Source organism: Pezoporus flaviventris, unplaced genomic scaffold (genome assembly GCF_033815535.1).
Source record: "Pezoporus flaviventris isolate CSIRO_AGI_PZ_B2104156 unplaced genomic scaffold, CSIRO_AGI_Pfla_v1 ptg000007l, whole genome shotgun sequence".
Classification (NCBI taxonomy): domain Eukaryota; kingdom Metazoa; phylum Chordata; class Aves; order Psittaciformes; family Psittacidae; genus Pezoporus; species Pezoporus flaviventris.
In genome coordinates this window covers 29,101,274-29,124,870 of record NW_026892555.1, presented here as the reverse complement: position 1 = coordinate 29,124,870, position 23,597 = coordinate 29,101,274, and the positions used below count along the sequence as shown (strand labels likewise).

Below are 23,597 nucleotides of genomic sequence, written 5' to 3'. Positions count from 1 at the left end.
GCCAAGTTTTACAGGTTCTTAATCTGAGAAGTTCCTTTTTACAGATACTGATCACTAAGCTTTCCATGTAGGATGTTAGAAAAGGAAGAAAGGAAGTTACCAGACTTTGACAGCGTAGGTGATCCAGGTGGAGAAAGGTTTATGGTAGGCGACAGGTAAAGATAGTTTCTGTTCACTCCAACATTGAAATCAAAGGGTGATTTGTAATCCTCATACAGATCCATGCCAGAAAACTCAGAGCGTGTAGCCATCCTCTTCTTCCACCGAAGCATTCATCTTCGTGTTCTGGGGCAACCCAAGCAGCAGGATTCAGACACACTCCGGTTCTTCACATGATACTTGCTGCACCTTCTCAGAACATTCATCTCTCTTACCCCCCTGTTAGATTTGGGAGAGCTGTCTAGCAAGTGATTCCTTAGCCATCTTGTAGCTGCTGTTGTTTACATGGCTCAAGTTTAGTTCCTGTAAATTTATAACCAGGGCTGGACTTACATAGACTGTTCCTTTGACAAACATTCACAACGCACTATCCGTGGCTTCTGGAAGAAGCTGGTCCTCTGCAGAACTGCAGCAAGAACTTCCAATCATTCAGCTAAAAAAGGTCAGCTGACTGCAGCTACACCAGGATATTCTTAATCTTCTAGGACACAAAAGGATTACTAGCCATAATCTATCCTATACACCATCTGTGCAGGACTTTCTCCTCTGATTAATGGAAAATTCTGCATGTGTAACTATTTCTCCAGTAGCCAGTTATGCCATGAACCGGCCATGCTGGAATGTGTTGTCCTTATGAAATGTATTTATGCTTCGACACATTTATGATAAAGAAAGATGAACTTATGTAAGCCATTTAACATTATGCTGCATGTATGGATTTAGCCCTGGAAGCAGAAGGACTTCTTACCTAAAAGAAGCACTTAGCACAGCTTTCCAGGGTTTCACTACATTCTATTTTTTACTTCTAAGGTCAGCTTCTGTCAGTGAATAAACCAGCCAGTGCAGACCACCTTCACAGTGAACAATTTCCTACCAACCCACACTTTCAGATGGGCTCTTCACTGCTGCCTGCACACAGAGAAACATGACCAAATGAAAGTTAATCTTTTCCTCCATGGCAAGAGTGATGTTTCAAGACATTGCCAATGACAGACATTACACCAGCCTCCACTCAAAGCAGCAGAAGTGAAGGAGCCCTGCAGCATACCCATGTGGAGCCTGGCCAGTGTATTCTCTGGGGACACGAGAAGAAAGCATATCACTTCTGAAGTTTTAAACTTCCCATTTCCACTGCAGTCACAAACAGACCTTCCAGATAATTAAAGATCCATTCCTTTAGGCTGCAGACCTACATTGGCTGCTGCTGCAGACTACCTGCAGGCTCATAATGATGACAGCATTGGAGCCTGAAACACAGGTCTCTGCTATTTTCCAAACCCCCTGAAAAGAAAATACAATGCCCTTCTGCACTTCTGACACATGGCTATGGCATCTGCCAGAAATACTTCGAAGTTCACCTGACAAAGGTCAAAGCTTTGGCTGCAGATTCTAGTTACAGCATTCAGAGGCAGCAGAGAATTGTAACACAGCTACACTAATGATATACTCCCTATTAACCAAGCACACTAACATGAATAGCTACCAATTCTGCTTCGCATGCTCTCTTCACGTAACTTAGCAGATGGGGACTGCCTTCTGTACAAAAGGCTCAGGCAATCATTATACTAACTAGTTAGGTGAAATGATCGCGATCAGGTATGTTTTCTACTATCACTCGCTCAACAAAGAAAGAGTTGAAGTGAGGTTATCCACTAGGACTCTTTTCTCACTCCAAAGAGTCACTCAGTGTAACATCAGTCAACGCTAGCTGGTTATGACAACTGAAGTAGCCATTACACAAAAAAGAACACCTTATGAAGATCTGCTCATCTGTGCTAGCAAGCAGGAACACTGTTTCCTGGCCAAGGGCATTTATGGGATTCAACATTTACGTTCTTGTCATTTACACTAAATACACTGTGTTCAGTTTTACCCCATACCAGCCATTCAAAAAAAGTCTGGTTCTGTTCCTGCATCTTTATGTGCAAAAGTTGGTTTCATGTCTCCAGAGGCATCTACATTGCCAGTCTAAGACCACTGGCCTGGCCCATCACTGCTGCAGACAGAACCATGTATGAACAAACTCTTTAGCCTGGTTAGAGACAAGTGCAGGACCATCGCCTGCTGCCAGAACACCTTTGCCTTACAGGGAAGATTTGCAAAGTTACAGATCTGGGCCTCCATAAGAGGCCAAATTCTGCTTCTGCCCTGGCTTATTCCCAGCCTGAGCACAAGCCCAGAAGTCACCCAAGACAATTTTGTAGTTTTAAGAAACATTACTGTCCTAAGATCATTGCCAGAAGAGGGATCATACAAGCACTCCTTACTTCAGACTACCCTGTCTGCTCAGATTAATCTATTTTACAGTGGCAACACAGCTGGATTGCTACAGCACCTCCCAAACAAATCAGCTTTAGCTTCCTGCTCTCTTCCCTGCAGCAGTTTATTTACAGGAGCACCCCTCCTTGCTCAGTGTCAAATCCTGACTGGTGATGAAGGAAGCTGTCTTCCTCAACAAGCTGCTTCCTCATCATCTAGGGAAGTTTTATGGTCTTCACCCTGAAGTACAAGCCAATCCAGCTGTAAGGAGAAAGAACTGAAATCCGCCCTTCCAAACCTGCTGCAGCACAGCTTTTAGGCTGTTATCCCTCACTCCTCCACTTCTAGGAAGACAAGTATTCCCCTGCCAGTCAGTTTATCCACTTCTTTCCCAGTAGCTTCTTAGCATACCCAAGGATTCAGGGCAGAGCAGGGCAGCACTCCTATACTGCCTAAAGACAGTCTGAAGAGAGACTCTGCTAGCTGCTGGTGGTGCTTTCAGAGGAGGAATTAATTTCTCTCCAAAGGACTTCCCAAATTAAAGCAATGACCCCAAGGAAGCCCAAGGAAAGTACGACAAGGATGACAGCAGCCACATGGAACCAAAAATAACGGGTTTGCTCTGCAGTGTGAAGCTTTTTAGTGTTTGGTTTAGCACCTCTTGACAGTCTGAACATAGCAAGAGAATGGAAGGAATCAAGATTTCTCTATGCTATAAAAACAGTCTCATTATGATGCCTTTCTAAAAGGCTTTCCCATGACCAAAATATCCCACTGCATGGCCTTCCTCCTTCTCCTCACAGTAATTCAGAGCACACACAGCTGGCATACCCTGCAAGATTGACTGCTCCCAGTGCAAGACATACTTTTGAGTGCTGAGGCTTTAGACTTCTGTGCCTTAGAGCACTTACTGTGCATCACGTACCTTTATTCTTTGCCCTGCATAGCAAATTCAATTGTTACAGGTGTACTTTGGTTGTTGCTGCAGGTATCTCCTGCAAGCCAGTATTCAAAGAGATCCAGAAGCCTAAGGATGCACCTGCTCCAGAGACAGGTAGCAATGGGGTTTTGCTCACTATATAGAGATTAAAACTGAAGCTTTTGCTGTTCCAGAACAAGTATTTATTTGCCTTAACAACTCAGGATAACTAAGAGGTTGGTACTTAAGTCATCAATGCCATTTTAGAAGCTGGTGTTTGAGGCATGAGGTAGGTAGCTTCTGTCAAGGACGCCTGAACCAATTACTGCCAAGTTCAACTAAATGTCACCGACTGGCTCAGGAAAGCCTCAGCAAAGCGTTATCATCAGAACTCCTACCGTTAAGCATGTTGCAATCTCCTCTGTTAAGGTAAGAGAGTGTACTTAAAGCTTTCCCAGGTAACTGTTTATCATCAACAGTCAGCAATCCCGAATCACAAGGGTGGGAACTTCCTGCCCAGCCAGAAAAGCTGTTAAGTTTGAGCAAACACTATTAGCCAGGTATTTGCCTGCCTAGTCTCAGATAACATTCTTTCTTCAAATACCACCTGCTACCCAGGTCCACAGCTTCCACCTTAGCCCAAAGTTCTAGCAGCAATTTAAGTAAGGCAGGATAGTATTAAGGCACTTCTGCCTTCATGGTAGCTAAGCAAGGATAAGATGTTATGGTAGCCTTGCAGAAAAACTGCTTTTCCCACATTTAGATCTAGCAGAACAGTATTTTGTTTACACATGAAAAAGTTATATCTCTCCTTCCCTAAAGAAACCAAATCCAGCTCAAGTATGACTGAATACCATCTCAGGGCTTTGGGGAAGCTATGCTACATATTTAGTAGTGATTCGTAGCAAGAGTTAAATACAAAATGGAAAGGCTACCACTAATGGCTCAGGATTGGAAGAATACAGAGGCTACCCTAGGCAAGATCCAAACAATACTCTGGTTAAAGCTACCTAAATAACCAATTCACAAGATCTATGCCTAATCAAGGCAGAGTTCTGCTGCTAGGTGGCCACCTCCACCATCTTACATTTGTGTCCAGTTTAAGCACAGATCTGCCAAACTCGTACACCAGTCCCTAATTTTGGCAAGCCTAACATTACTTCAGCACTTAAATCAGCAATCAAAAAAGGACAGGGAAGATGAGGGAAAGGATTTGTTGCCTAAGAGGAGGAAGAGGCACTTGCTGTTTGTGAGGCTTAGCAAAAGATCCAATCTCTTATTTCAAGCTTGATAGGTACGATTCAACTGCCTGCTCAGCTGATACCAGGTTTGAATTTGCATCTCTGGAAGCTTTCCAGCAACTGCAGCTGGGGTAAGTACTTCCAGCCAGGTCTTCCCCCACCCCATCTTTACCACATAGATGCCAATCAGGCAGCAACAGTCAGGCTCTTCTCCCAGCTCCAACTGAGTTTTATAGGACATAAACCATTTTAACAGCTATAAAACTACTTAAGCATCTTAAGCCAATCTAGGTTCTGTAGCACCAATTTGATCTTCAAAGTCTTACAGTTTACAGATGAGTAATGCTTTTCAGCACCTGATCCAAAGCTTTAAAACTGCATAAAGAGAGAAAGAAGCCATGAAACTATAGGACAGAAGCCCTAACACTAACCAAGCCTCATATTAGTACACTCAAGCTCCTATTTCCACAATGTGCTCTCTCACCTCCCTGTAACAGCAGATACCTCTTTCAGCCCCCAAGGTTTGTACACAACATGAGCAGAGCTGCACAGCTACAGCAGCTGCTGAATAGTGTGAGCACAGGCTTCTGCAGCCCTGTTAGTAATGCTCAGTGGACTGTGGCTTAATGGCTTAGGCATTTACTGTCTCCTAGCAGAGTTCAACACAGCATCACCATATTAATCTCATTACTTCAACCTTCCCCATATACTTTTTCTGGACTAGCTCTCCCTGATGCAACAGCATTGTTCAACATAGTTCTTTGTATAGAAATACCTTCTTCAGCATTTTCTTAAGACTAAATACTGCCTTCCTTTACTCATATTAAAACAGACAAACAACCCCAACCAAACAAAACCCTCTTGGAATGATCAGTATCCTCCCAAGATGCATCACCCTGCAAAACAAACCCCCGTGAATGTTACCATTAAGGGTTACAGGGTTGCTGGTGTTGATCTTTTCTTACAAAGTCTCAGCCCACAGCACTCCTGACAGCTGATGCACGTCTTAGCAAAGGCACTAATTCTCTCCTCCTCAGACTAATTTCCTGAGATCTTGTGAGGGAGTAGATCCACGTTCCAGTGTATTTTGCCACTAGGCAAGCTGACACCACAGTAAGCCTCTTAACCCATTCTTATCAGACGAAAGTCTGTATTTCCACAGATTCTCTGCTACAAGACATCTGCTCAGCACTTCTAAGGTTTTTGTTAGGCCGAAATCCCTGGCTTATGGCAAAGTTTTGACCACTGTTTTCTCAAACAGTGGTCAAAGCAGTCATGTTTGTCAGCTCCAGCAGTAAGAGAAGAAAACTGTTTCTAACCTATGGGAAGAGTCCAAGAGGACACAGTAGCCAGCACCCCAGAACCAGTGATCAGGTAGGGGATTGCACTGACTTTGGAGAAGTCAGGCCAAACTCTACAAATACAGAGGAACGCCTCCAAGCGAGACTAACAGAGACAAAATCCTGCCAGGTAGATTTTAGAGGAATGTATTTAGTTGTTTGACTTATCCCAGTTAAGTGCCGCTTATCCCAGTTAAGTGCCATTCTTTATAGACTTTGATCCATGGTAAGAGACTCAACCTATCAAAAAAGCTGGAGAAGCAGCACTGAGCTGGAGAAGCAGCACTGAGCTGGAGCCAGATGACACCTGGAAAAGACGAGGAAGAAAAGGCTGTAGCGCAGAACAGAATTGTTTCAAACAAAGTTTTAGTATGGAACCTTATAGTTTAATTAAAAGCTTTACTTGAGTGAATTCAAGTAGAGCAACTCCCAGCCTCCTTCAGAAGACAAGTCTGCTCTACTTTTAAAGCAAAACTCCCTCTTTCAACGCTGCATCCCAGAGCTTCCATTTCTGAAAAGCAGCTCCAGAAAAGCCCAAAATTCACACTCCACAATATCAGGCCCCACCATGAAAACAATACCGAAGTTTTGTCCTGTAAGTCAGTCCCTTTTATACAAATACATTTTGCTTACAAGATGAATGAGTGAGCAACTTCTTGGGCCTGACACATGATTTCAGACCTTTAACACAGAAGCAGCTCTTGGCAAATGTTTTAGAAAGCCATCCACTTCTCCCTGACAATCCGCCTTCCCCAGAGGGAAGTGAATGTATGCTGCTGCAGCAGGAATAGTTCACTCTTGTATACAAAGAAAAGCTTGGAAGTAGACAAATTAGCTATTAGTGTCACCCTGCTAAAGCTACCTTATAGCAGAAGGCTCTCCTCCTCTTACCCTGTAATCAATTGATTAAATAGAGCCCAAGAAAACTAGACTGAAGTCTTTGACTTCCCTTCTCAGACTCCTCAATTTATTCTTTACCCACTCCAGTACAGCTTCCTTTAGTCCTCCAGCAACTCTCCCTAGTGCTTACTCTTGGGTTCTCCTAGCAAAGCTCCTAAATCCAGACAAAAGCTGGCACAAGCACTTCCAAACACATATCAGTCCCACTACAGACGTTAGCTTCCCTTTCAAAAGCACTGTGAGAGTGTCTTCTGTGCTTGGGACTTAGTAATTCTTAGCAATGTTGCACAAGTTGCCCAGAAATAGTCAGAGTACAGTAATCTGCAGGTGGGCTCCCAAAAAGGATGCACACAGCACCAACCGGAAGGGAATTATCAGAAGCATGGTTAATTTTACCATCAGAAGACAACAAAGTATGGAAAGCTCCATTTTGTCAAAACAGCCTTCTCCTGTTGACATAATTCAACTCCAAACACCCCTAGCACTAGGGGAAGAAACAGCTAGCTGGCTGCGCTCTCCTAAAATCCCACCCAATTTTCCAAATGCAGGCAGTGTTCAGACAGCTTCAGCTCTGGCCACCTCACTGCAGATTTGATGGGACTTAACAGAAGCACCACTTTGACTTCCATTGTTACACATACCCACACTGCTCAGTGGCAGCCTTTACACAGAAGCTTGGCAATCAACCTTTTACCAGATTGTTTGGATGCCTTACTAGGGTTTTTTCTGTTTAATCCCCTCATTGAGCTTCCCTGCCCTCCTCCAGGGTCACAGCATCAGCTGGCTTAAAACAGATCCAAACAATGTATCAGAAGTCAATTGAAGGTACTTGATGCTAGCCTGGGGGCATTTCAAGTAAGCTACATGAACAAGAGCTCAGGCTTCTAACTTAGTCTTTTCATCTTCAAACCCTTGAACTTACTGCAACTTGGGAGAGAATTACATCCCTCTGATAAATGCACACTAAAATGTGGAAATTAATTTGAAAACTTACAGCTGAATCTTACCCTTGTTATACACACTCTTATCAAATAGGGAACTATGCACAAGTTCCTAGGACACAGTTACTTTTAAGTGGTCCCTCCTTCTGAAACGTCCCACAAACATTTCTAATTTCTCAAGTCTCACAGATCCTTGCAGTCACATCATGTTCTTGGAAACTGCAGAGCTGTGAAAACGTACATTTTTTAGCCTGAATTTCCACACATAAGCTAGTGGATGTATGGTTAAGCTGCACCCCTGCTGCAGTCTGGTTACTTACTCAATTATCAGTGACAAAAGATAAGTGCTTAATAATTCAACATGATGGCAACCACCAGGTTGATACTCTCTTTCCTTCTCAGGCCTTGACTGACCTTTAAGGTTTAGACTGGTGCTGTCAAACAAGTGTAACTGTATAACACAAAGGGTGGTTTCTCCACACAAGCAACTGCAAGTGGCAAGCTGCATGGAAATCCTATTAACATTTTTGCTTTGGCTTACCTGAAAACATCATATGAAATGTCCATGAAACTTCAAAACCCTGCCTAGCCAGCAGAAGTACTGCACTGGTACAACAAACCTGCAATCATATGTGACCCAGGAATCTCCTGTATCATAAGAACATGCTCCTGATCCCCTTTCCCCAACTGGTCAAATCACACCTTTAGACTAGCAACGTTTTCTGCCACACACCCTCCAGAGAACCAGCCTGTCCATGAGGCACTTAAAAGCCAGCAAAAGACCTTGAGTCAGTTACGTAGCTTATCCAAGCAGAGGAGCCAGTAGCAAAGACGAGCCCACATTGTTCATTTACGTTTCTCACCCACTACAGAATTTTGGTGAGCCCATCTAAGCTTAGGAAAATAAGACCTAACATAGGAGTGCTAATGGCACACCAACAGATTGCTAGTATGATGTACTGTCAGCAGTTCACTAACCCAGAGTAAGCTGTATTGTTTTCTCTGCAACATCAAACAAGATACCTTTCCTATTCCTCCACAGTCCAGCATTTTATCAGTCACCCACTGTGATAAACACATAAATGTATTGGCTTTCGCAAATCATAGGTGTGGTTATGTGGATATAACTGTACGAGTTTACAATAACAGAAACAAAACTCGCTAAAGACACAAGACTAGACAACAAGTTAAAAAGGTTCAGATTTCTTGATCAAAACAGAGTCACATAGCAAAAGAATTTGTAAAGGTAAAACAAAGAGGGGGGGCTTGATGTAAGGTAAGCTAGCGCCTGGAAAAACATAGAGTTAAAGTACTTTTTTAGCTTAACTTAGGTTGTAGAAAGAGAACAATGTTTATGTTGTAAGTCTGTGGAATGTAGTGGCCCCACTAAACATGAATTAGTTGTTTCACACCAGTCTTCTAAAGTATCTTTAGTTTTAAAGAACAATGTTTGTGTTGTAAGTCTGTGGTGAGATAACAGGATTTAGTGGCCCCACTAAACATGAATGAGTTATTTCACACCATCCTACTTATCAGTTAGTTTAGAGACAGAGCCTCCCAAACATCTGCTAGCTTGAGATACTCCTTGTCTGCCCATCCTGCAATAAATTTTCCAGGAAGGCCACACTGTTTTAAATCTTTGCTAGTGATCAGAATAATTACAGATATAGCTGGTTGTGTGATTACTGGGGTGTCGAACTCTGCCAAAGGTGAAAAGTGCACTGTGATGAAGACTGCTTACTTCATCTTGAAGACCCCTACTCACAAGAGGAAGACTGTTTACTTCATCCTCAAGACCCCTGCCCACAATCACCGCAGAGCACTGTGCAGACGCCAAGAGGAGGAGACTTATGATAATAATTTCTTGAAGCTAGTTAGAATATCCCCCGCCTATATGTGGGAATTATGAATATGAATGTAACTAATGTAATAGTGAAAGTATATAAACCTGTAACAAATACTAATCACTCGCGCCTCTGGCTACGGTCACGCGCCCAGTGCTGTTGCTTTTGTTTTATTGACTTTGTCCCTCAATAAAACCTTGTTATCTTGTTTAGAGGAGTGTGTTCGTATTTCACACCCACCCAACCATGTAGTGCTTGAAGTGTTCTATTCCAGATGGAGTTTGGCTGCTACTTGCCCCTACAGAGCATACGCAGCTGTGCAGCACCAATTCCTGCAGTGCTTCCAGACAGATTTGGAGCAATGGCTGTCACTAGCAAAGGACCTTGAATCACATTCTGCCAGGGCTGCAAACTGGTTAAACTCAAGATACAGGGCTTGAATACTTCTGCACTGCTTTTAGTTTCATTTGAGAGATAAGAGGGAGAATCCTGCAACCACCCACACAATGAACAAGAGCAATTCACTAATAAACCAACTGCACTGATGGGTTTATTTTTCCCTTACATAATGCAGATAATGCATCTACCTTTAAAGTATTATGACCGCTGAAGTTCTCATTATATTAATAAATACTCCCAGATTTTATCTGATTGATATGTCCTTGACTAACTTTTAATGCTGCTTGAGCTGAGTAAATCCTGTTAAGAGACACTTGCTCCTACTCCCAAGTCAGACTAGAACAGAAAATTAAATGAAACTGTTAGCCTGGAGAGATACTGCTGTCACGCAAATCAACAGACAGTCATAAAACACTAATCATTCCAGAAGCATAGGAAAAAAAGGGTCATGAAAGTTTGTTCAGAGATGATTCCCCCCAAAAGAGATAAAGCTTTTACTGATTTCCAGGTCTCAGAAGAACCTGAACATACCCTCTTCCATCAGATCAGACTTTGGACATGAGAGATCACTTTTCACCTCTGGGTGACATTACAAGCAATCTGTATTTGTTTTTTTTTGCAACCTACCATAAAAGTATTAATCTCTCAAGATTTCCAAACAGTATTCCTGTATTTAAGCATGATGTAGTTGTGTCCCAGTCAATTCCACATGAAGGTAAGTTTTCCTAAACATCAACATGCTTGGGTAAACTATCTCCAGGCTCCTCACTTCTACTGTACAGCAAAGTAAGCAGAGCACGTTAAACCATTTATTGTACTGAAGTATGAGAGTGGACAAACCTGGAAAGACATACCTAGATGAACACAAACTCAGGCAGACAGTTTGTCTGATTCTAGTACATCTGACATGATGGAAACTACAGGGGGAGGGAAGAAGTGCAGCGTATCTCGAAGGAAACCAAGATTCAGCTCTATAAGTTGGGGGGAAGAAGGAAAAGGGTTTTTGTTGGGTTTATGTGGTTTTGGTTGAGTTTTGTTGTTGGTTATTTTTTTTAAGAAACCACACGTCCACTGCTTTTAGTGAACAGCTGGCCCAGAACCGCATTCAGTGTTTCTACAAGTTGCCTTCTTACAGTGTTTGACCTGGAACTGAACATCACTGCAAACCCTAAGAATAAAGCCTTGCATTACTAAGTGAAGTCTAAGTTTAGCAATGTTGCCTATTGCACAAGGTAACCCAGCACACACCCCATTTCACAACTATAAACATCAGACAACCAAAAATACATATATCTGCAGCCACCCTAAGTACTGATCATACTCCACTCTGAGTTCAATGGATCAGTTCTTTTTAATGGATTAGCCTGGTAAACTTTTCAGACTTTATGCTCAAGGACTGGTCTAGTTGATACCCAGCAAATTACTGTTACATCAGGTTTGGCACATCACAGCTCAGTCATCAGCACAAAAACTGCTCAGAATAATTCAGAGCTTAAATAGGTATGAATAATGCAATTCACCATTCTTCATGCTGCTTTGCCAGATAGCAACTTGATCAGGATATTGAAGAAGGGGCAGTCCAAGCATTGACTTGCATACTGCTGTCAATCCCCAAGTGCACACTTCAGCTAGGGAGCTGTATGGCGCTGTTATTAAGAAGCCATCACAGCCCTCAGACATGCTGCTGCCACCACCTTGCATGAAGGGGAAACAGGACCTCTCAAGTGATACTGCCTTGGAACAGGCAGAGTACAGAAGTCTAGTTATTTCACTTGATACTTGCTTTGTCCTCAACTTAGCAGCTCTCCCCCTCAAAGAGCTTAAAAAGTCTTCTCAGCTCCTCCTGGCAATTCACAGGGGTCTTCCTTTGACTTCCCATTCTGTATTTTTACTTTCTCGAAAGATGCTTTTTGTATAGGAAGGTACTTTTCATTGGGGATAGAAGTATGTTTCTGTCATTCACTAAGGTGAAGTTTGCTCTTGAATTGTAAATAAGAAACAAAAGCATATTAAAGACTTCATGAACCAATGTGCTAAAACAGAGTTAAAAATAACTGTGAATTTATCCCAGTAAAGCTCTCCCCTTTACATTTCCTGAAAAAACACTCCCTTGCTACTGCTGGAAGCACTTAACAGGTTGATCTGCAGATGCTGCTGACACTTGAGTTGCCTTCCTTCTCATACTATCTCCAAAAACCCACCACGCCAAAAACCCTTCTCAGTGACAGGCACATAAGCCAACCAAAACCATTCAGCTTCAGAGCATTAATTCCAACTGTCTTCACATGCTACTGTTCAGAAATGTGCAGGAACAAATTCTCCCTGCTCACCCCTGCTCCTGTCAACCACAGCACTCATGTTCACCTGCAATACACACAGAAAGGCATCAAACCAGGACACCCCAAATACTCTTTAAGGGTTGAAAGTTCCCCAGTTGTAGATTCAGACAGTATCTGTGATTTATCATAGAACAGTTTGGGTTGCAAGGGACCTCTAAAGGTCATCTAGCCCATTCCCCTGCAATGAGCAGAGATGTTTCCAGAGACAGGGCATCTGTCACCTCTCTGGCCAACCTGTTCCAGTGCCTTACCACCCTCATTGTAAAAATTGTCTTCCTTGTATCCGGTCTCAATCTACCCTCATTCAGTTTAAAACCATCACCCCCAGTCCTGTCACAACAGGCCCCACTAAAGAGTCTCTCCCCATCTTTCTTATAAGCCCCCTTTAAGTATTGGAAGGCTGCAATAAGATCTCCCAAGAGCCTGCTCTTCTCCAGGCTGAACAAGCCCAACACTCAGCCTTTCCTCAGGGGAGAGGTGCTCCAGCCCTCTGAGCATTTCTGTGGCCTCCTCTGGACCCTTTCCAACAGATCCATGCTGTACTGAGAGCTCAAGAGCTGGATGTAGGACTGCAGGTGGGGTCTCACCAGAGCAGAGTAGAGGGGCAGGATCACCTCCTTCTCCCTTCTGGTCACACTTGCACAATATGGCTGGCTTTCTGAACTGCAAGCACACGCTGCCAGCTCATGTCCAGCTTTTCATCCACCACTACCCCAAGTCCTTCTCTGCAGGGCTGCTCTCAATCCATTCATCCCCCCAGCCTGTCCTGATACTGGGGGTTACCCTGACCCACAACAATTTTCCAGAACAAATTCCACACTTAACAGTGTGCACAACTTACAACTCAGAAGCTGATGTTTTAATCAATGTACCCAGGCAGGTGCATTAGGGAAAAGGCTCACCTACCATTCCAGCTATACTCTAAGAGCAACAATTACCTTCCCTGCAGGACTGCTGGACTGCTAAAACCAAATCTTCACAACCATGATTCATGGGGAAACACACTGAACAAGTACCCCCATACACACGCCAGCAAAGCCAAGAAATGCTTCTTTACAGCAGTGCTCTGTACTGTCTGACCAGCCAGCAAGCAGTTGTGTGGCCCTGCACACAGCAGCAGGGTCCTGCAGCCTATGCAGTGTCTCTGGCAGATGCCACATGCCCGGTGATCTTCTGTTTTTCCGTTGATGGGAAACACAACTGAACAAGTTTGTACTGAACAGCAGCACTGGTGGTTGCTGAAACTGAGTAATAAAGGATGCACTTGTGGTAGACACATTTCTCTGAACAAATTAACTGCTGGATACAATGCAGTCCAAAACTGAATACTGCCCCTAACAGAATACTCAGAGATTCCTAAAAAAAAAAAAAAAAAAAATACAGTTCACTGACTATTTAAAGATTAACATTTAGCCACTGCATATTACTTTTCCAAAGAAGTTTACTACTAACTATCCACACTGGTTCTGCTAGACTGAATAGTGCTAGCACCTTTTAGCAAGGCAGTGAACCCAGAAAGGACCATTACTTAGACTGACCTGCAGCCCTGCCAGAGCATCAGGATGGAACAAGAACTGGTAGGGAGGATAGCATGCAAGGGTCAAAACATGGCCTGACACCTGGGAGAAGTAGGGAGCAGGACCCACACTGTGTTCAGTCTTGCTCTGTAAGATCAGGAATGGGCAACCACTTGGCAAGGAGCAGCACAACCCCAGCTTGCTCATTTCAGACACAACACCCAGCCTTCTTCAGATGTCCAGACAGTCATGGCTTTGGGATCCCCACTGCAGTAACTTCTGCTCCCTGGCCCTTCACGTGATTCCAGAGGTGGTGATAGCCCACATGGTAATGCTCTAATTACAGTGGGCAGACACATCCCTTGTTCAAGGGCTCACACACTACCTATAGCTGGAGTGCTGTAGCTGCATGGCACCCAAAGAGTCTTCCTAGGCAGGTGACATAAAGGGCTGTCACAACCCAGATGACAAGAAGCTAAAACAAATACCCGCCAGGCAGGCACCAGAGTGATTCTGGGAGAAGAAAAACTCACTGCAGGTCCATCCTTTTACTCAAGCTCAAATCATCTCCAAAAAATTTCTGGAGCATAACAGTGCAAGTGCCTTGTGAAGGGGATGAAACACAGCATGAATGGTGCTTTCAAGAGCTCATGCCTCCAAGCAAAGCACACTGCAGTAATATGGCCCATTTTCCTTCTGCCAAGACAGGCACATCTGACAACAGGAAAGTCAATACTGAAACCTGCCTCCTTCCCCAGCTGGTTCACTAGACTGGTGCTCCTCATCCCTGAAGGCCCATCGGCTGCTCAGCAGGCTTCTTCAAGGGCTGCCTAGCAGGCTTCTTCAGGGGCTGCCTAGAACAGATTTGAGTGGTGCCATGGAAAACAGCATGCAGCAGCCTGCAATCCACTCACACGGACTGAAGCCTGTCTATGTTCAGGCACAAAGCTAAGCTTTGCAAACAGCAATCAAAGAGAAGAGTCAACAGCTTAGTTATAAACAGCGGTAGATCTGGGCATTTCTGCTCTGCCTTCAGTCTGCCCTTTGAGACTCCTCAGATGTAGGCAAAACACTTGGGAGCTGTGCTGAAGGGATGTGTCTTCTACAGAGCAATACAGCAACTAGTGAGCAAGACACACTTCAGCCAGCGTGAGCTGTGCTCATTTAATACCCCCGACCTTTCTTTTGGGTTGGAAGTACTGGTTCCTACTTTCAGGACAGTTTATTTAAAGACACTTACAGGAAAGTCCCTGTATAGCTCCAGTCCTGGGAGCCTTTGTGAGAAAAAGCAGGGGACATAATCAGGACTCAAACTACACTGCAGAGACTACAGAGAACCAGAAGATCCAAATTTAGATAAATGGCCTTCTTCAAAGACAGCCCTCCCTTCCAGGTGCTGCAGATTCCCAGCAGAGTATTCCCAGCATCTGGACTGGGACATCAGACAGCAGTGACTCCAGAAGCATCATCAGAGGGGTTTCTTTTAAATTCAGCCATCCTGATAAAGTTAATCAAGAGTTTCTAATGCCATAATGTGATACTGTTTAAGCCAAGAACAGCTGAAGAGAGGGACAAGTTGGATCGCTTTTTGCTTATCACAGGACTTCTGCTAGCAGTTTACTTTAGAAACAAGTAAACAAAGCAAAACAGACATGAGCAACATCCCCAGTGCTGACAGCTGAAGCAGGCTGTTTGCCATGCTGAAGAGCAGCTGAGAAGCATTACTTACAAAGCTTCTTTTTCAACATTTTTGATGTCTTTCCTTATAACCCAAGATCGCTGTCAAGCATGGGTTCTGATCCTAGCGAAGCACAGGAGAAGCATCTGACTGAAAACAGCAACTCCAACCCAGGTCACCTCCCTTGGCACATCTTTCAGTCTGGCTCAGGGGGCTCTGATGAAACTCCACTCTCCCCTAGCTGCTACAGAGAAGAAAGCAAAACAGGAAAAAAACTCTGCTTTTCTGCCTCTGCTGGCCTCTCCCACCACCCCCAGCAAGCTGCAGCTGCTCACCAGCCTCTTTGTTACCCCACAACACCATACTGCCACTGCTAGAAACAGGCCATAAGCTTTAAACGAAGTCTGCAAGTCCTCGGGACTAGAGGGTTGTCAGGCTTGCTCTGTCTAAACTCTTCTTGATTAGCCTGCAGCTTAATTTGGTGTACCTCAGAAAGCAGAGATGGGATGTGACAGTACAGACGTGGTATGGTAAGCAATAGGGCACAGGGTTGACATTGGAGACCCCATAGCTGTAGGAAAGTCATCAATCACCAAAAGAGATCTGCAGCTGGACAAAACTATTTTAAAGGTAACAAACAGAGCAAAGAAATAATATCTAACATACATTATTTATAGAACAGATTTGGACATAACACAGAGCTTGCAGAGCAATGAAAGAAAGAGCAAACATGTAAAAAACAAATATGACAGAAGGACCCCAGTGGATACTACAGTGAGGAAGAAGCAGCCATCAATATCCTATTACTCCAGCAAAGGAGTTACAATGCTGACAACGTGCTATAATATCCTTGCCACCACCCAGATGACACTACCAGTTTCAGAAGCCAGGGGAAGGATGAATATAACACCAGGAAGAGGTGTACAAAGTAAGTAATAATAAAGGTAATGTTGTATGCACTAAGACTTCATCTGCATAGTCTTTTTCTGTAGTAAGATCTAAATTAATACTCATTCTTGAATTAAATCATTAAAATTTCAATTGAAACAACTATATGTTTTTTGCTTTTAGATATATAGATAGATACACACACACAAAGCACGCTTCCTGTCTGCCTATGAAGTTTTTAAGCACAGGACACATTTATTGTGCTGCTGTTAGGCTACAAGCAAGAGAGGGCAGTTCAAAACCTGTCACTCTGAACATGTGTAGCACAGCATGTTCCTACAGACCTCAGTTTTGCAGGAACTGCTGACCACCTCTCCCAGGCTCAACCAAGGCAGTGTGTACATTTGCTGGACCACTGTCAGAGCATCCAAAGACACTTACTGCTCTACTCTCACACTCTGCAACGGAGAAGTCAACTTGTGAAACAGGAAAGGTGCTTCTGTCAGTGACAGCATTCAGACCTCAACAGCAGCACTGGTTTCTCGCTAGATAGCATCAATCCACCCTTTCTGTTAGGAGCGAGTAACAGCACGACTGTTTTTCCACACACCAGCATCTGCTGGCAGCCAGTGAACTCCCTGCTGTGTCCCCAGACCCCCCTGGGCAAGTGGCTGCAGACTCCAGCAGGCAACTGACACCACTTGTAGCTCCAATAGAATTAAAACCCATAGAGCTGTCTACACCTCTACCAGAGGTGTTTTCTTAATGGGGCAACCACTTTATCGTCGGTTCATGATACCACTCTGCCAAAACACCAAAGCCAACACACAGCTACATATTCTTTCAGCTCCCTTAACCAGGGGAAGAAAGGAAGGAGGAAGAGTAGCAAGAGGAAAGAGCAGGAGTGACACTGAACCTTCAGGAGAACCAGATCAGAAAGTTATGGAGAGCTGGTCTGCTACTGCTGCCCTTTTCCAAAAGAAGGCTTGTTGTTGAAAGCCTGTCCTCCAGTATGAGGGGTTTGTCTCAAGGCTCCCAGTCTCAATAAGACACACCAAAATATGAGGGATTCTGAAGATGCTTGCTACCTTTAACAGGAGAGAAAGCTATCCCTCCAGAGTCTTAAATTGAAGCTGACAGACTGACAGTTCTGGCTGAACAAGAGCATTTCAATTTAGTGCTTAATCTCACTTAATGCTTGTTTTCCCTTTCAGTCACCCTTTGTTTGACATTTTTCTGTTTACTCGCTGCAGGGTATTAAAAGCACTATGGCAAACACCTCCTTTGCTCCATATAGCCAATCTCAAATCAGAAGCACCCATATCACAGAGAGGCAACAGCAGGGTCATCATCATCATGATTCTACCTGGATGTGAGCTTCTCTTAAAAAGATGAAAAATCCCACATCCATCAGATGTTGGCTGCACAGGCTGAAACAATCAACACTGTTGTTCTTTCCTATTAAACTAAGAATGAAGTTGTTTGGGGTTTTATTTATGTTTTGAAAGCTGGTCAAGAAAACACTGGCTTTCAAGATGACTCCCTGCAGTGCATCTGCTGTCATGGAAACATTTTTTGAAAGAGACAGCCAATATCCTTCACCTGCAGCCATGTCTACCACCCTCGGCAATCTGCAATCCACAGTCCACAAACAACTCACTAATTTCAGGTGGTGAATCTCATCCCTTAACTTCATACAAGGCTTCTCTGTATTGGCTGACAGGATCCCTCCCCCTAAAGGGGACCTGTTCCTGTTAAAGGAGCAAATGCTTGTGAAGGAAGAGGAAAAGCCTACCCAGCACCCCAGCCTTCACAACACTTGGGACAGCCAAAGGTTTCAGGGTGCACTCACCCAGTGCATGGCAGAAAGCATCAGAAGCCCACTTCCCTTGACACCCAGTTTCCCCCAGGACTATGCTGAGATCTGGCTCATGAAGCAGAGGCTGTTAGTTAAGAGCTACTGTATTTAGCAGCTGTAGAAGATAAGGAAAAGAAGATGCACATACAAGACAGACAGGAGCAAGAAAATTAATACAAATAGAATTTCCAAGGAAGACTAGGGCAGCACATGGTTACTGCGAGCCCCTGCAGATGGAAGGGGCCGTACTCAGAAGTTTCCACATGCAGCTGAAAGCAGCTCAATAGCACCTGTGCCCAGACCAGCTTTAGGAAAGGTGTTAACATATGGCAGCCAACCTCAGCCATAGAAATCAGCTGTTCCCACTTTCCCCACAAAGCAGCCAGATCAAGCAGAGCCAGTTGCCTGCCCAGCCTGCAACAGTGCAGTTCTTAAACTGGAGCCAAGGCACAACACTTTGTTTTGAGCCAGCAAGCCCAGACATAGCCTCCAAGGTCTCCCAGTGCTTAGGTGGGCATTTGCAGTGGGAAAAGGGGAAGTCCATGGGCTGTTTCACACGGCTTCGAAGTGTGGGAAACTGGAACAGGATTTGTATCAATTTCATGTCACTGGGATTTTAAAAGCCTCCAGCAGTTACAGCTTGACCTCAGCTGGAGGATCAAAGGAAGCAGATCCTTAATCAAGCTCTACCTATCACAAAAGGTCAGAGAGCAGGCTTTAGTCTGGCTGGGTGAAGCACTTGAAGTCATGACTGCAGGCAACAGTGCTGGTTATAGGAAACAGGGACAGAATATCCACAAGCAGCAGATTCTTTCCACTGCTGAAGAGCAGTGCAGGCTCCCCCTTCCACCTCCTCCTGAGGTGGGTGCAAGCATGAATGAAGAGTTCAAGTCACCCCTCAATGCCCAAGTTCTGGAGACAGCAGGAACAGCTGAAACTGCTCCAGCCTCCCACCCCACGCTGATGCACGGGCAGCTGCTTGTGCATCAGCTGCTCCAGCATGCCCCCAACACAGCTCACCCATCCCCTGCATGTCAGCACCTCATTCCTGCACCAGCTGACAGGAAGGACAGCAATAGCACTAAATAACACACGTAACACCAGTCTGTCAAGCCAGGACCCTCAGCCTGGGTCACAAAAACGTGACTGCCACACCCCCTCCCCAAGTTTTTCATGCAAGACAGGGGCAGACTTGCTATTGCTCAAGGGACCTACTGATAGAACTGGTTTGCTATTTTTTCCTCTTTCATCTTCAACTTGCTGCTGCAGACAGTCAGCTCAGTGAAACCATTCTTCCTTTGCAGCTCCAACACCAGCTGTCCACTCATGTTTACTTACAAGTCTCTGATTTCACAATTGCATGTTAAGAAAATAAAAAGTTTCTCACCTACAGTACTGCAAGTACCCAGTGATAAAGAAAGCAAATAAAGCAGCAGAGAAAGGTGGAGCTTCGTCCATTAGGACAGTGGGAGAAATCTTGTCCTGCTGCCAGCAACAAGACCTTTCTGAACAAAAGGAACACTAAGGTCCATTTTGTCAGGCCCAGAAACGCAAGTCAAGGCGTCAAGGAAAAGAAAGGCTTATCTACTGTCTCAAGGAATCATGTTCAGTGGTTTGGGACTCCCAAGTCTCACAAATCCAAAAGACGTTGAAAGACACCACGTTACGTAAGTGAATTGCTGCTGAACAGTAAGAGGAGCTTCCTAAACACAACATGAGAGGTGCAGTATTTACCAGGGAACTGTTTGCGCTGTGCTACACATGTCCATGAGACTAAGCAGCAGTCCCCTCATTCACAGGACACCAGCACATTGTTTCTACTGTTGAGGCAGCTTCATTCTTGTTTTCCCAATAGTGAACTGCACCAGCACTAACAGTGCCAAGACACACAGACTCTTTTTGCAAGCAAAACAAGGTACAGGATTTCTTTGGGTCTCTTTTGGGGTGGGGGGACAGGGACACACTCTTCATCTCGGGAAAATATTTATTATATGCATTTGGCTTGAGCCAACCCTACTGCTTTGGTGCTTGTAACCACAAAGCAAGAGACCCCAAGAACTTCCGACCAGGCTTCCCAGAGCAGCTGGAATGCACCAAGCACCATGTAGAGGCACAGAGCCAGGCCAAACATCGCTTGCTGTAAACAATGACACTTCAAGTGAACAGTTGCTCACTGGTGGCAGGCTAGTAACAACTATTTAAGGACTGTTGCCATACCTGACTGCTCAAGAGAAAGGGAAGACTTAAAACACGTTATACACCTGGATTATCAGCCTTGTACTAGTTTGGCTGCAGTCTTAACTACAACGTGGATTTTCTTCCCACCTCCTAACTTTGCTAGCCAAGAGAGCTGTCATGGTAACAACAAAAAGTGCAACCTCTGACTCACTTTTAAACAAATTAATTTCTGGTTAGCGGAGGCAATACAGGATGTTCAAGCCAGCCCCAGAGACAGGACCTGGCATCCTGGATTTTAGCCAAGTACGTGGCTCTAGTGAGTAATACCATAACATCAAGCACAATTTCAAACACCAGCACTCCAGTTTCCCAGGAAAATGGGTCTCTGAAGGCTAACTAGCAGGGTATTAGTAGCCACTGACTGAACAAGCACAAGTGTATTGGCCAGTCTAGATTTTCCTGCTGTACCTGCAGGTCTCCACCTTACCCAAAAGAGAAAATAGCATAATCACCTCCAAAAAGAAGGTAGAGAAGGTGTTGCACCATGTTTGATCCACAGCAGTCACATCACACCAGATACATTGTTCTGATCTACCTCTGCACCTGAGGTGTGGTTCTGAGGTGCAGTTTGGATGAACCTTCTTCATCTAAAGCAGTATTCATACAAAAATGAGTTCACCAGCAAAACAAGCCTCTAGAAAGCATCAGCATTGTCACTAAAGCTTTTCAAATGACAGCAGTCTTCTACTCTCCCATTATAAGTTGTACGAGACCCTACAGTTGCAATAAGGGTGCTTGCCTTTTAACAGGCTCAAACACAGGGAAAGAACTCCTTGACAAATACTGAAATCTGTGTTAACACTCCTGCAGTTGCAATTAAAATCTTGATATAACTGACAGTTGTGCTGTTTTCTAGCTGAATGGTTCCTCTTGTCAGTCCCCAAGAATATGGGTTGGGGAGGCAAGGGTATCCTTTTTTGTTATTGTTGTTTTGGGGGGGTGAGTTTGTTTGGGTTGGTTTAATGTATATAAATTGAAGATAGAGACACGATTTCAGAACGGCTGAAGGAACCTCCCTGAAGAGGTTTAAGCCCCTCCACCAGATTATCTTCTGCTCTTGCAAAAATAATCTGTATATAGAGAAAAAGGCAAGTTAAATCAGAAGTCATTGCTAATTGCACAGATGTACTACAGCAACCTTAAAACACTTAAACAAGAGCATGGACAGATGAAGGATGGTGCCTGAACCAGCTCACCGGGCAGAGATGACCCTGCAGAGTCCCAGTACCTCGTGTGCCTCCAACACTGGTGCTGCCACAAATGAACACTTCCCACCGTCCCGGGCATGCTGAGCAGGCAAACGCTGAACAGAGCTAGCCCGAGGGCACAAAGGCCCATCAGCCCTACCAGCTTGCTCAAACAAAGCAGCTAATTGACCCCGGCCTGCCTTACTTCGGCTGGTGGAAAGCAGCTCGTGTGCAGTTCAGTACTACACCACACAAGACTCAAACTGACACACGGATCAGTAGGATGTATGTAATACACCTCTGCGGGAGAAGCTTTTCTAGCAAGAAACCCTGCTCTGCCCGCAATCAGGTCAGCCCTCATGAAGGCACCAACTACTCTCTTCGGCAGCAGCCCCAAGGGTTTTTCCTCTGTTTTAAATAAACCATTAAGGCAGGCTGTTCCAACCGCGGCAGCCTGCATAACGCTCTTCCCCAGGCCACAAGCACCCGGTGAGGGAAGCACCACCGCCTTGGGCAGCCGCGGAGCCACCCTGCCACCGCTGGGGAGCGGCGGGGCAGCCGCCAACGTGGAGCTGCCGGGCAGCGCCGGGCTGGGTAGATGGAAGAGGAAATAACCCTGCGAAGCGCGCCAGTTAATCACAAGTTGCACACCTGTAACACGGACTTGTTCTACTTCAGGGGGCAAGCACAAAGTTTACTCTCCCCACAATCCCGGTCGGGAAGGCCGGCATACACCGCCGCGGCCCGGGGAGCGGGCGGGGTGAAGGCAGCCGCTCCGCCGCTCGGTTCCGCATTTCCCGCGGCAGGAGGCGCAGCCCGCGGCAGGCCGGGGGACCCCTTCCACGCTGCCCCGGGCCCGGCGGAACTGCGTGGCCAGGATCTCCTCACTGCCGCCGCGGGAGATTCCTCATGAGGGGACTTCCCCGCCCGGCGCGGGGCACGGAGGGGGACACAGGGTAGGGCGGGGAGAGGTGAGCCGAGCCGGGCCCACCGCTGGCAGGGCAGGGCAGGGCAAGGCAAGGCAAGGCTGTTCCCGGCCGAGAGTGCCGACAGCTGCGAGAGAAGCCGCCGTCGCCCCGCGCAACGGCGGCGCCAGGCACCACCACCCACCGCGCGGGACCGCCTGAGGCGCTGCGACAGCCCCCGCCCTCCCGTTCTACCTTGGTCCCTCGGGGGCTCCATGACGAGTCCTTAGGCCGGTCCCCGCTCCCCTCAGCTCAGCCGCCGGCTGCTGGCGGGCGGCAAAGGCACCGCCCGGGCTCAAGGGGGCGGGGCCACTCACGTCAGTCAACGGCGCGCCCCGCCGCGCCCAGGTGAGCGTGGCCCGGTCACGGTCCGCAGCCGGGGCACGGCGGGTGCTGTCCCGGCAGCCACCGCCAGCCGCCCCGGGTCACCTGCTGGACCGGCGGGGCGAGCCCAGAGGGTCTTCGCGTTTCGTGCACGCAGCGCCTTCAATCCTGTGCTAGCAGTGCTAGAGATGGACCCGGGCGCGTCCGGCCGCGGGCTCTCCATCGGTCCAGATGCACCGGCTGTATTTGCCGCTGCTGGGCAGCGCCTGGTCCCTGCAGTGCTCCTTGCAGCTCCGCGTCCTGGGCGGCTCCTGCGGCTATGTGCAATCTCTAACGCGACCCTGCGCTGGCTGCGTGAGAAAAGTGAACAGGCTGTGCCTGTAATTAACACAACGAGCAGGAGGAGGCTGCCGAAGCACAACGAGGGAGGAAATCCAGCAGTGCCGCTGTGGAAGCTGCCCGTGCTGGCGGTTCTCCGGTGTATTTTATGCTCGTCAGCAAAGCATACGCACGCTCACAAATCACACCACATTACAGAGATTAAACTGTGATTCTATTTTCACTTTGGAGATTGCGCTGCAGGGCCCGCTAGCATTGCACC

The 23,597-nt window shown here is 45.9% G+C and overlaps 1 protein-coding gene across 5 annotated transcripts in view; it reads right to left on the bottom strand.

Annotated features, from left to right (window-relative positions):
• The window catches only part of TPD52 (tumor protein D52), a 122,887-nt gene extending 99,912 nt beyond the window's left edge, over positions 1-22,975 (bottom strand). Inside the window, exon 1 of one of the 5 annotated variants that reach the window (XM_061448240.1) lies at positions 22,868-22,975. In XM_061448240.1, the coding sequence (XP_061304224.1) occupies positions 22,868-22,889 (22 nt within the window). In that variant the 5' untranslated portion in view covers positions 22,890-22,975. Of the gene's footprint in view, positions 1-100; positions 697-22,867 lie in introns of those variants that run through there. The other 4 variants (XM_061448241.1, XM_061448237.1, XM_061448238.1 and 1 more) reach the window with 4 other exon arrangements.
• Positions 22,976-23,597: the final 622 nt, after the last annotated feature.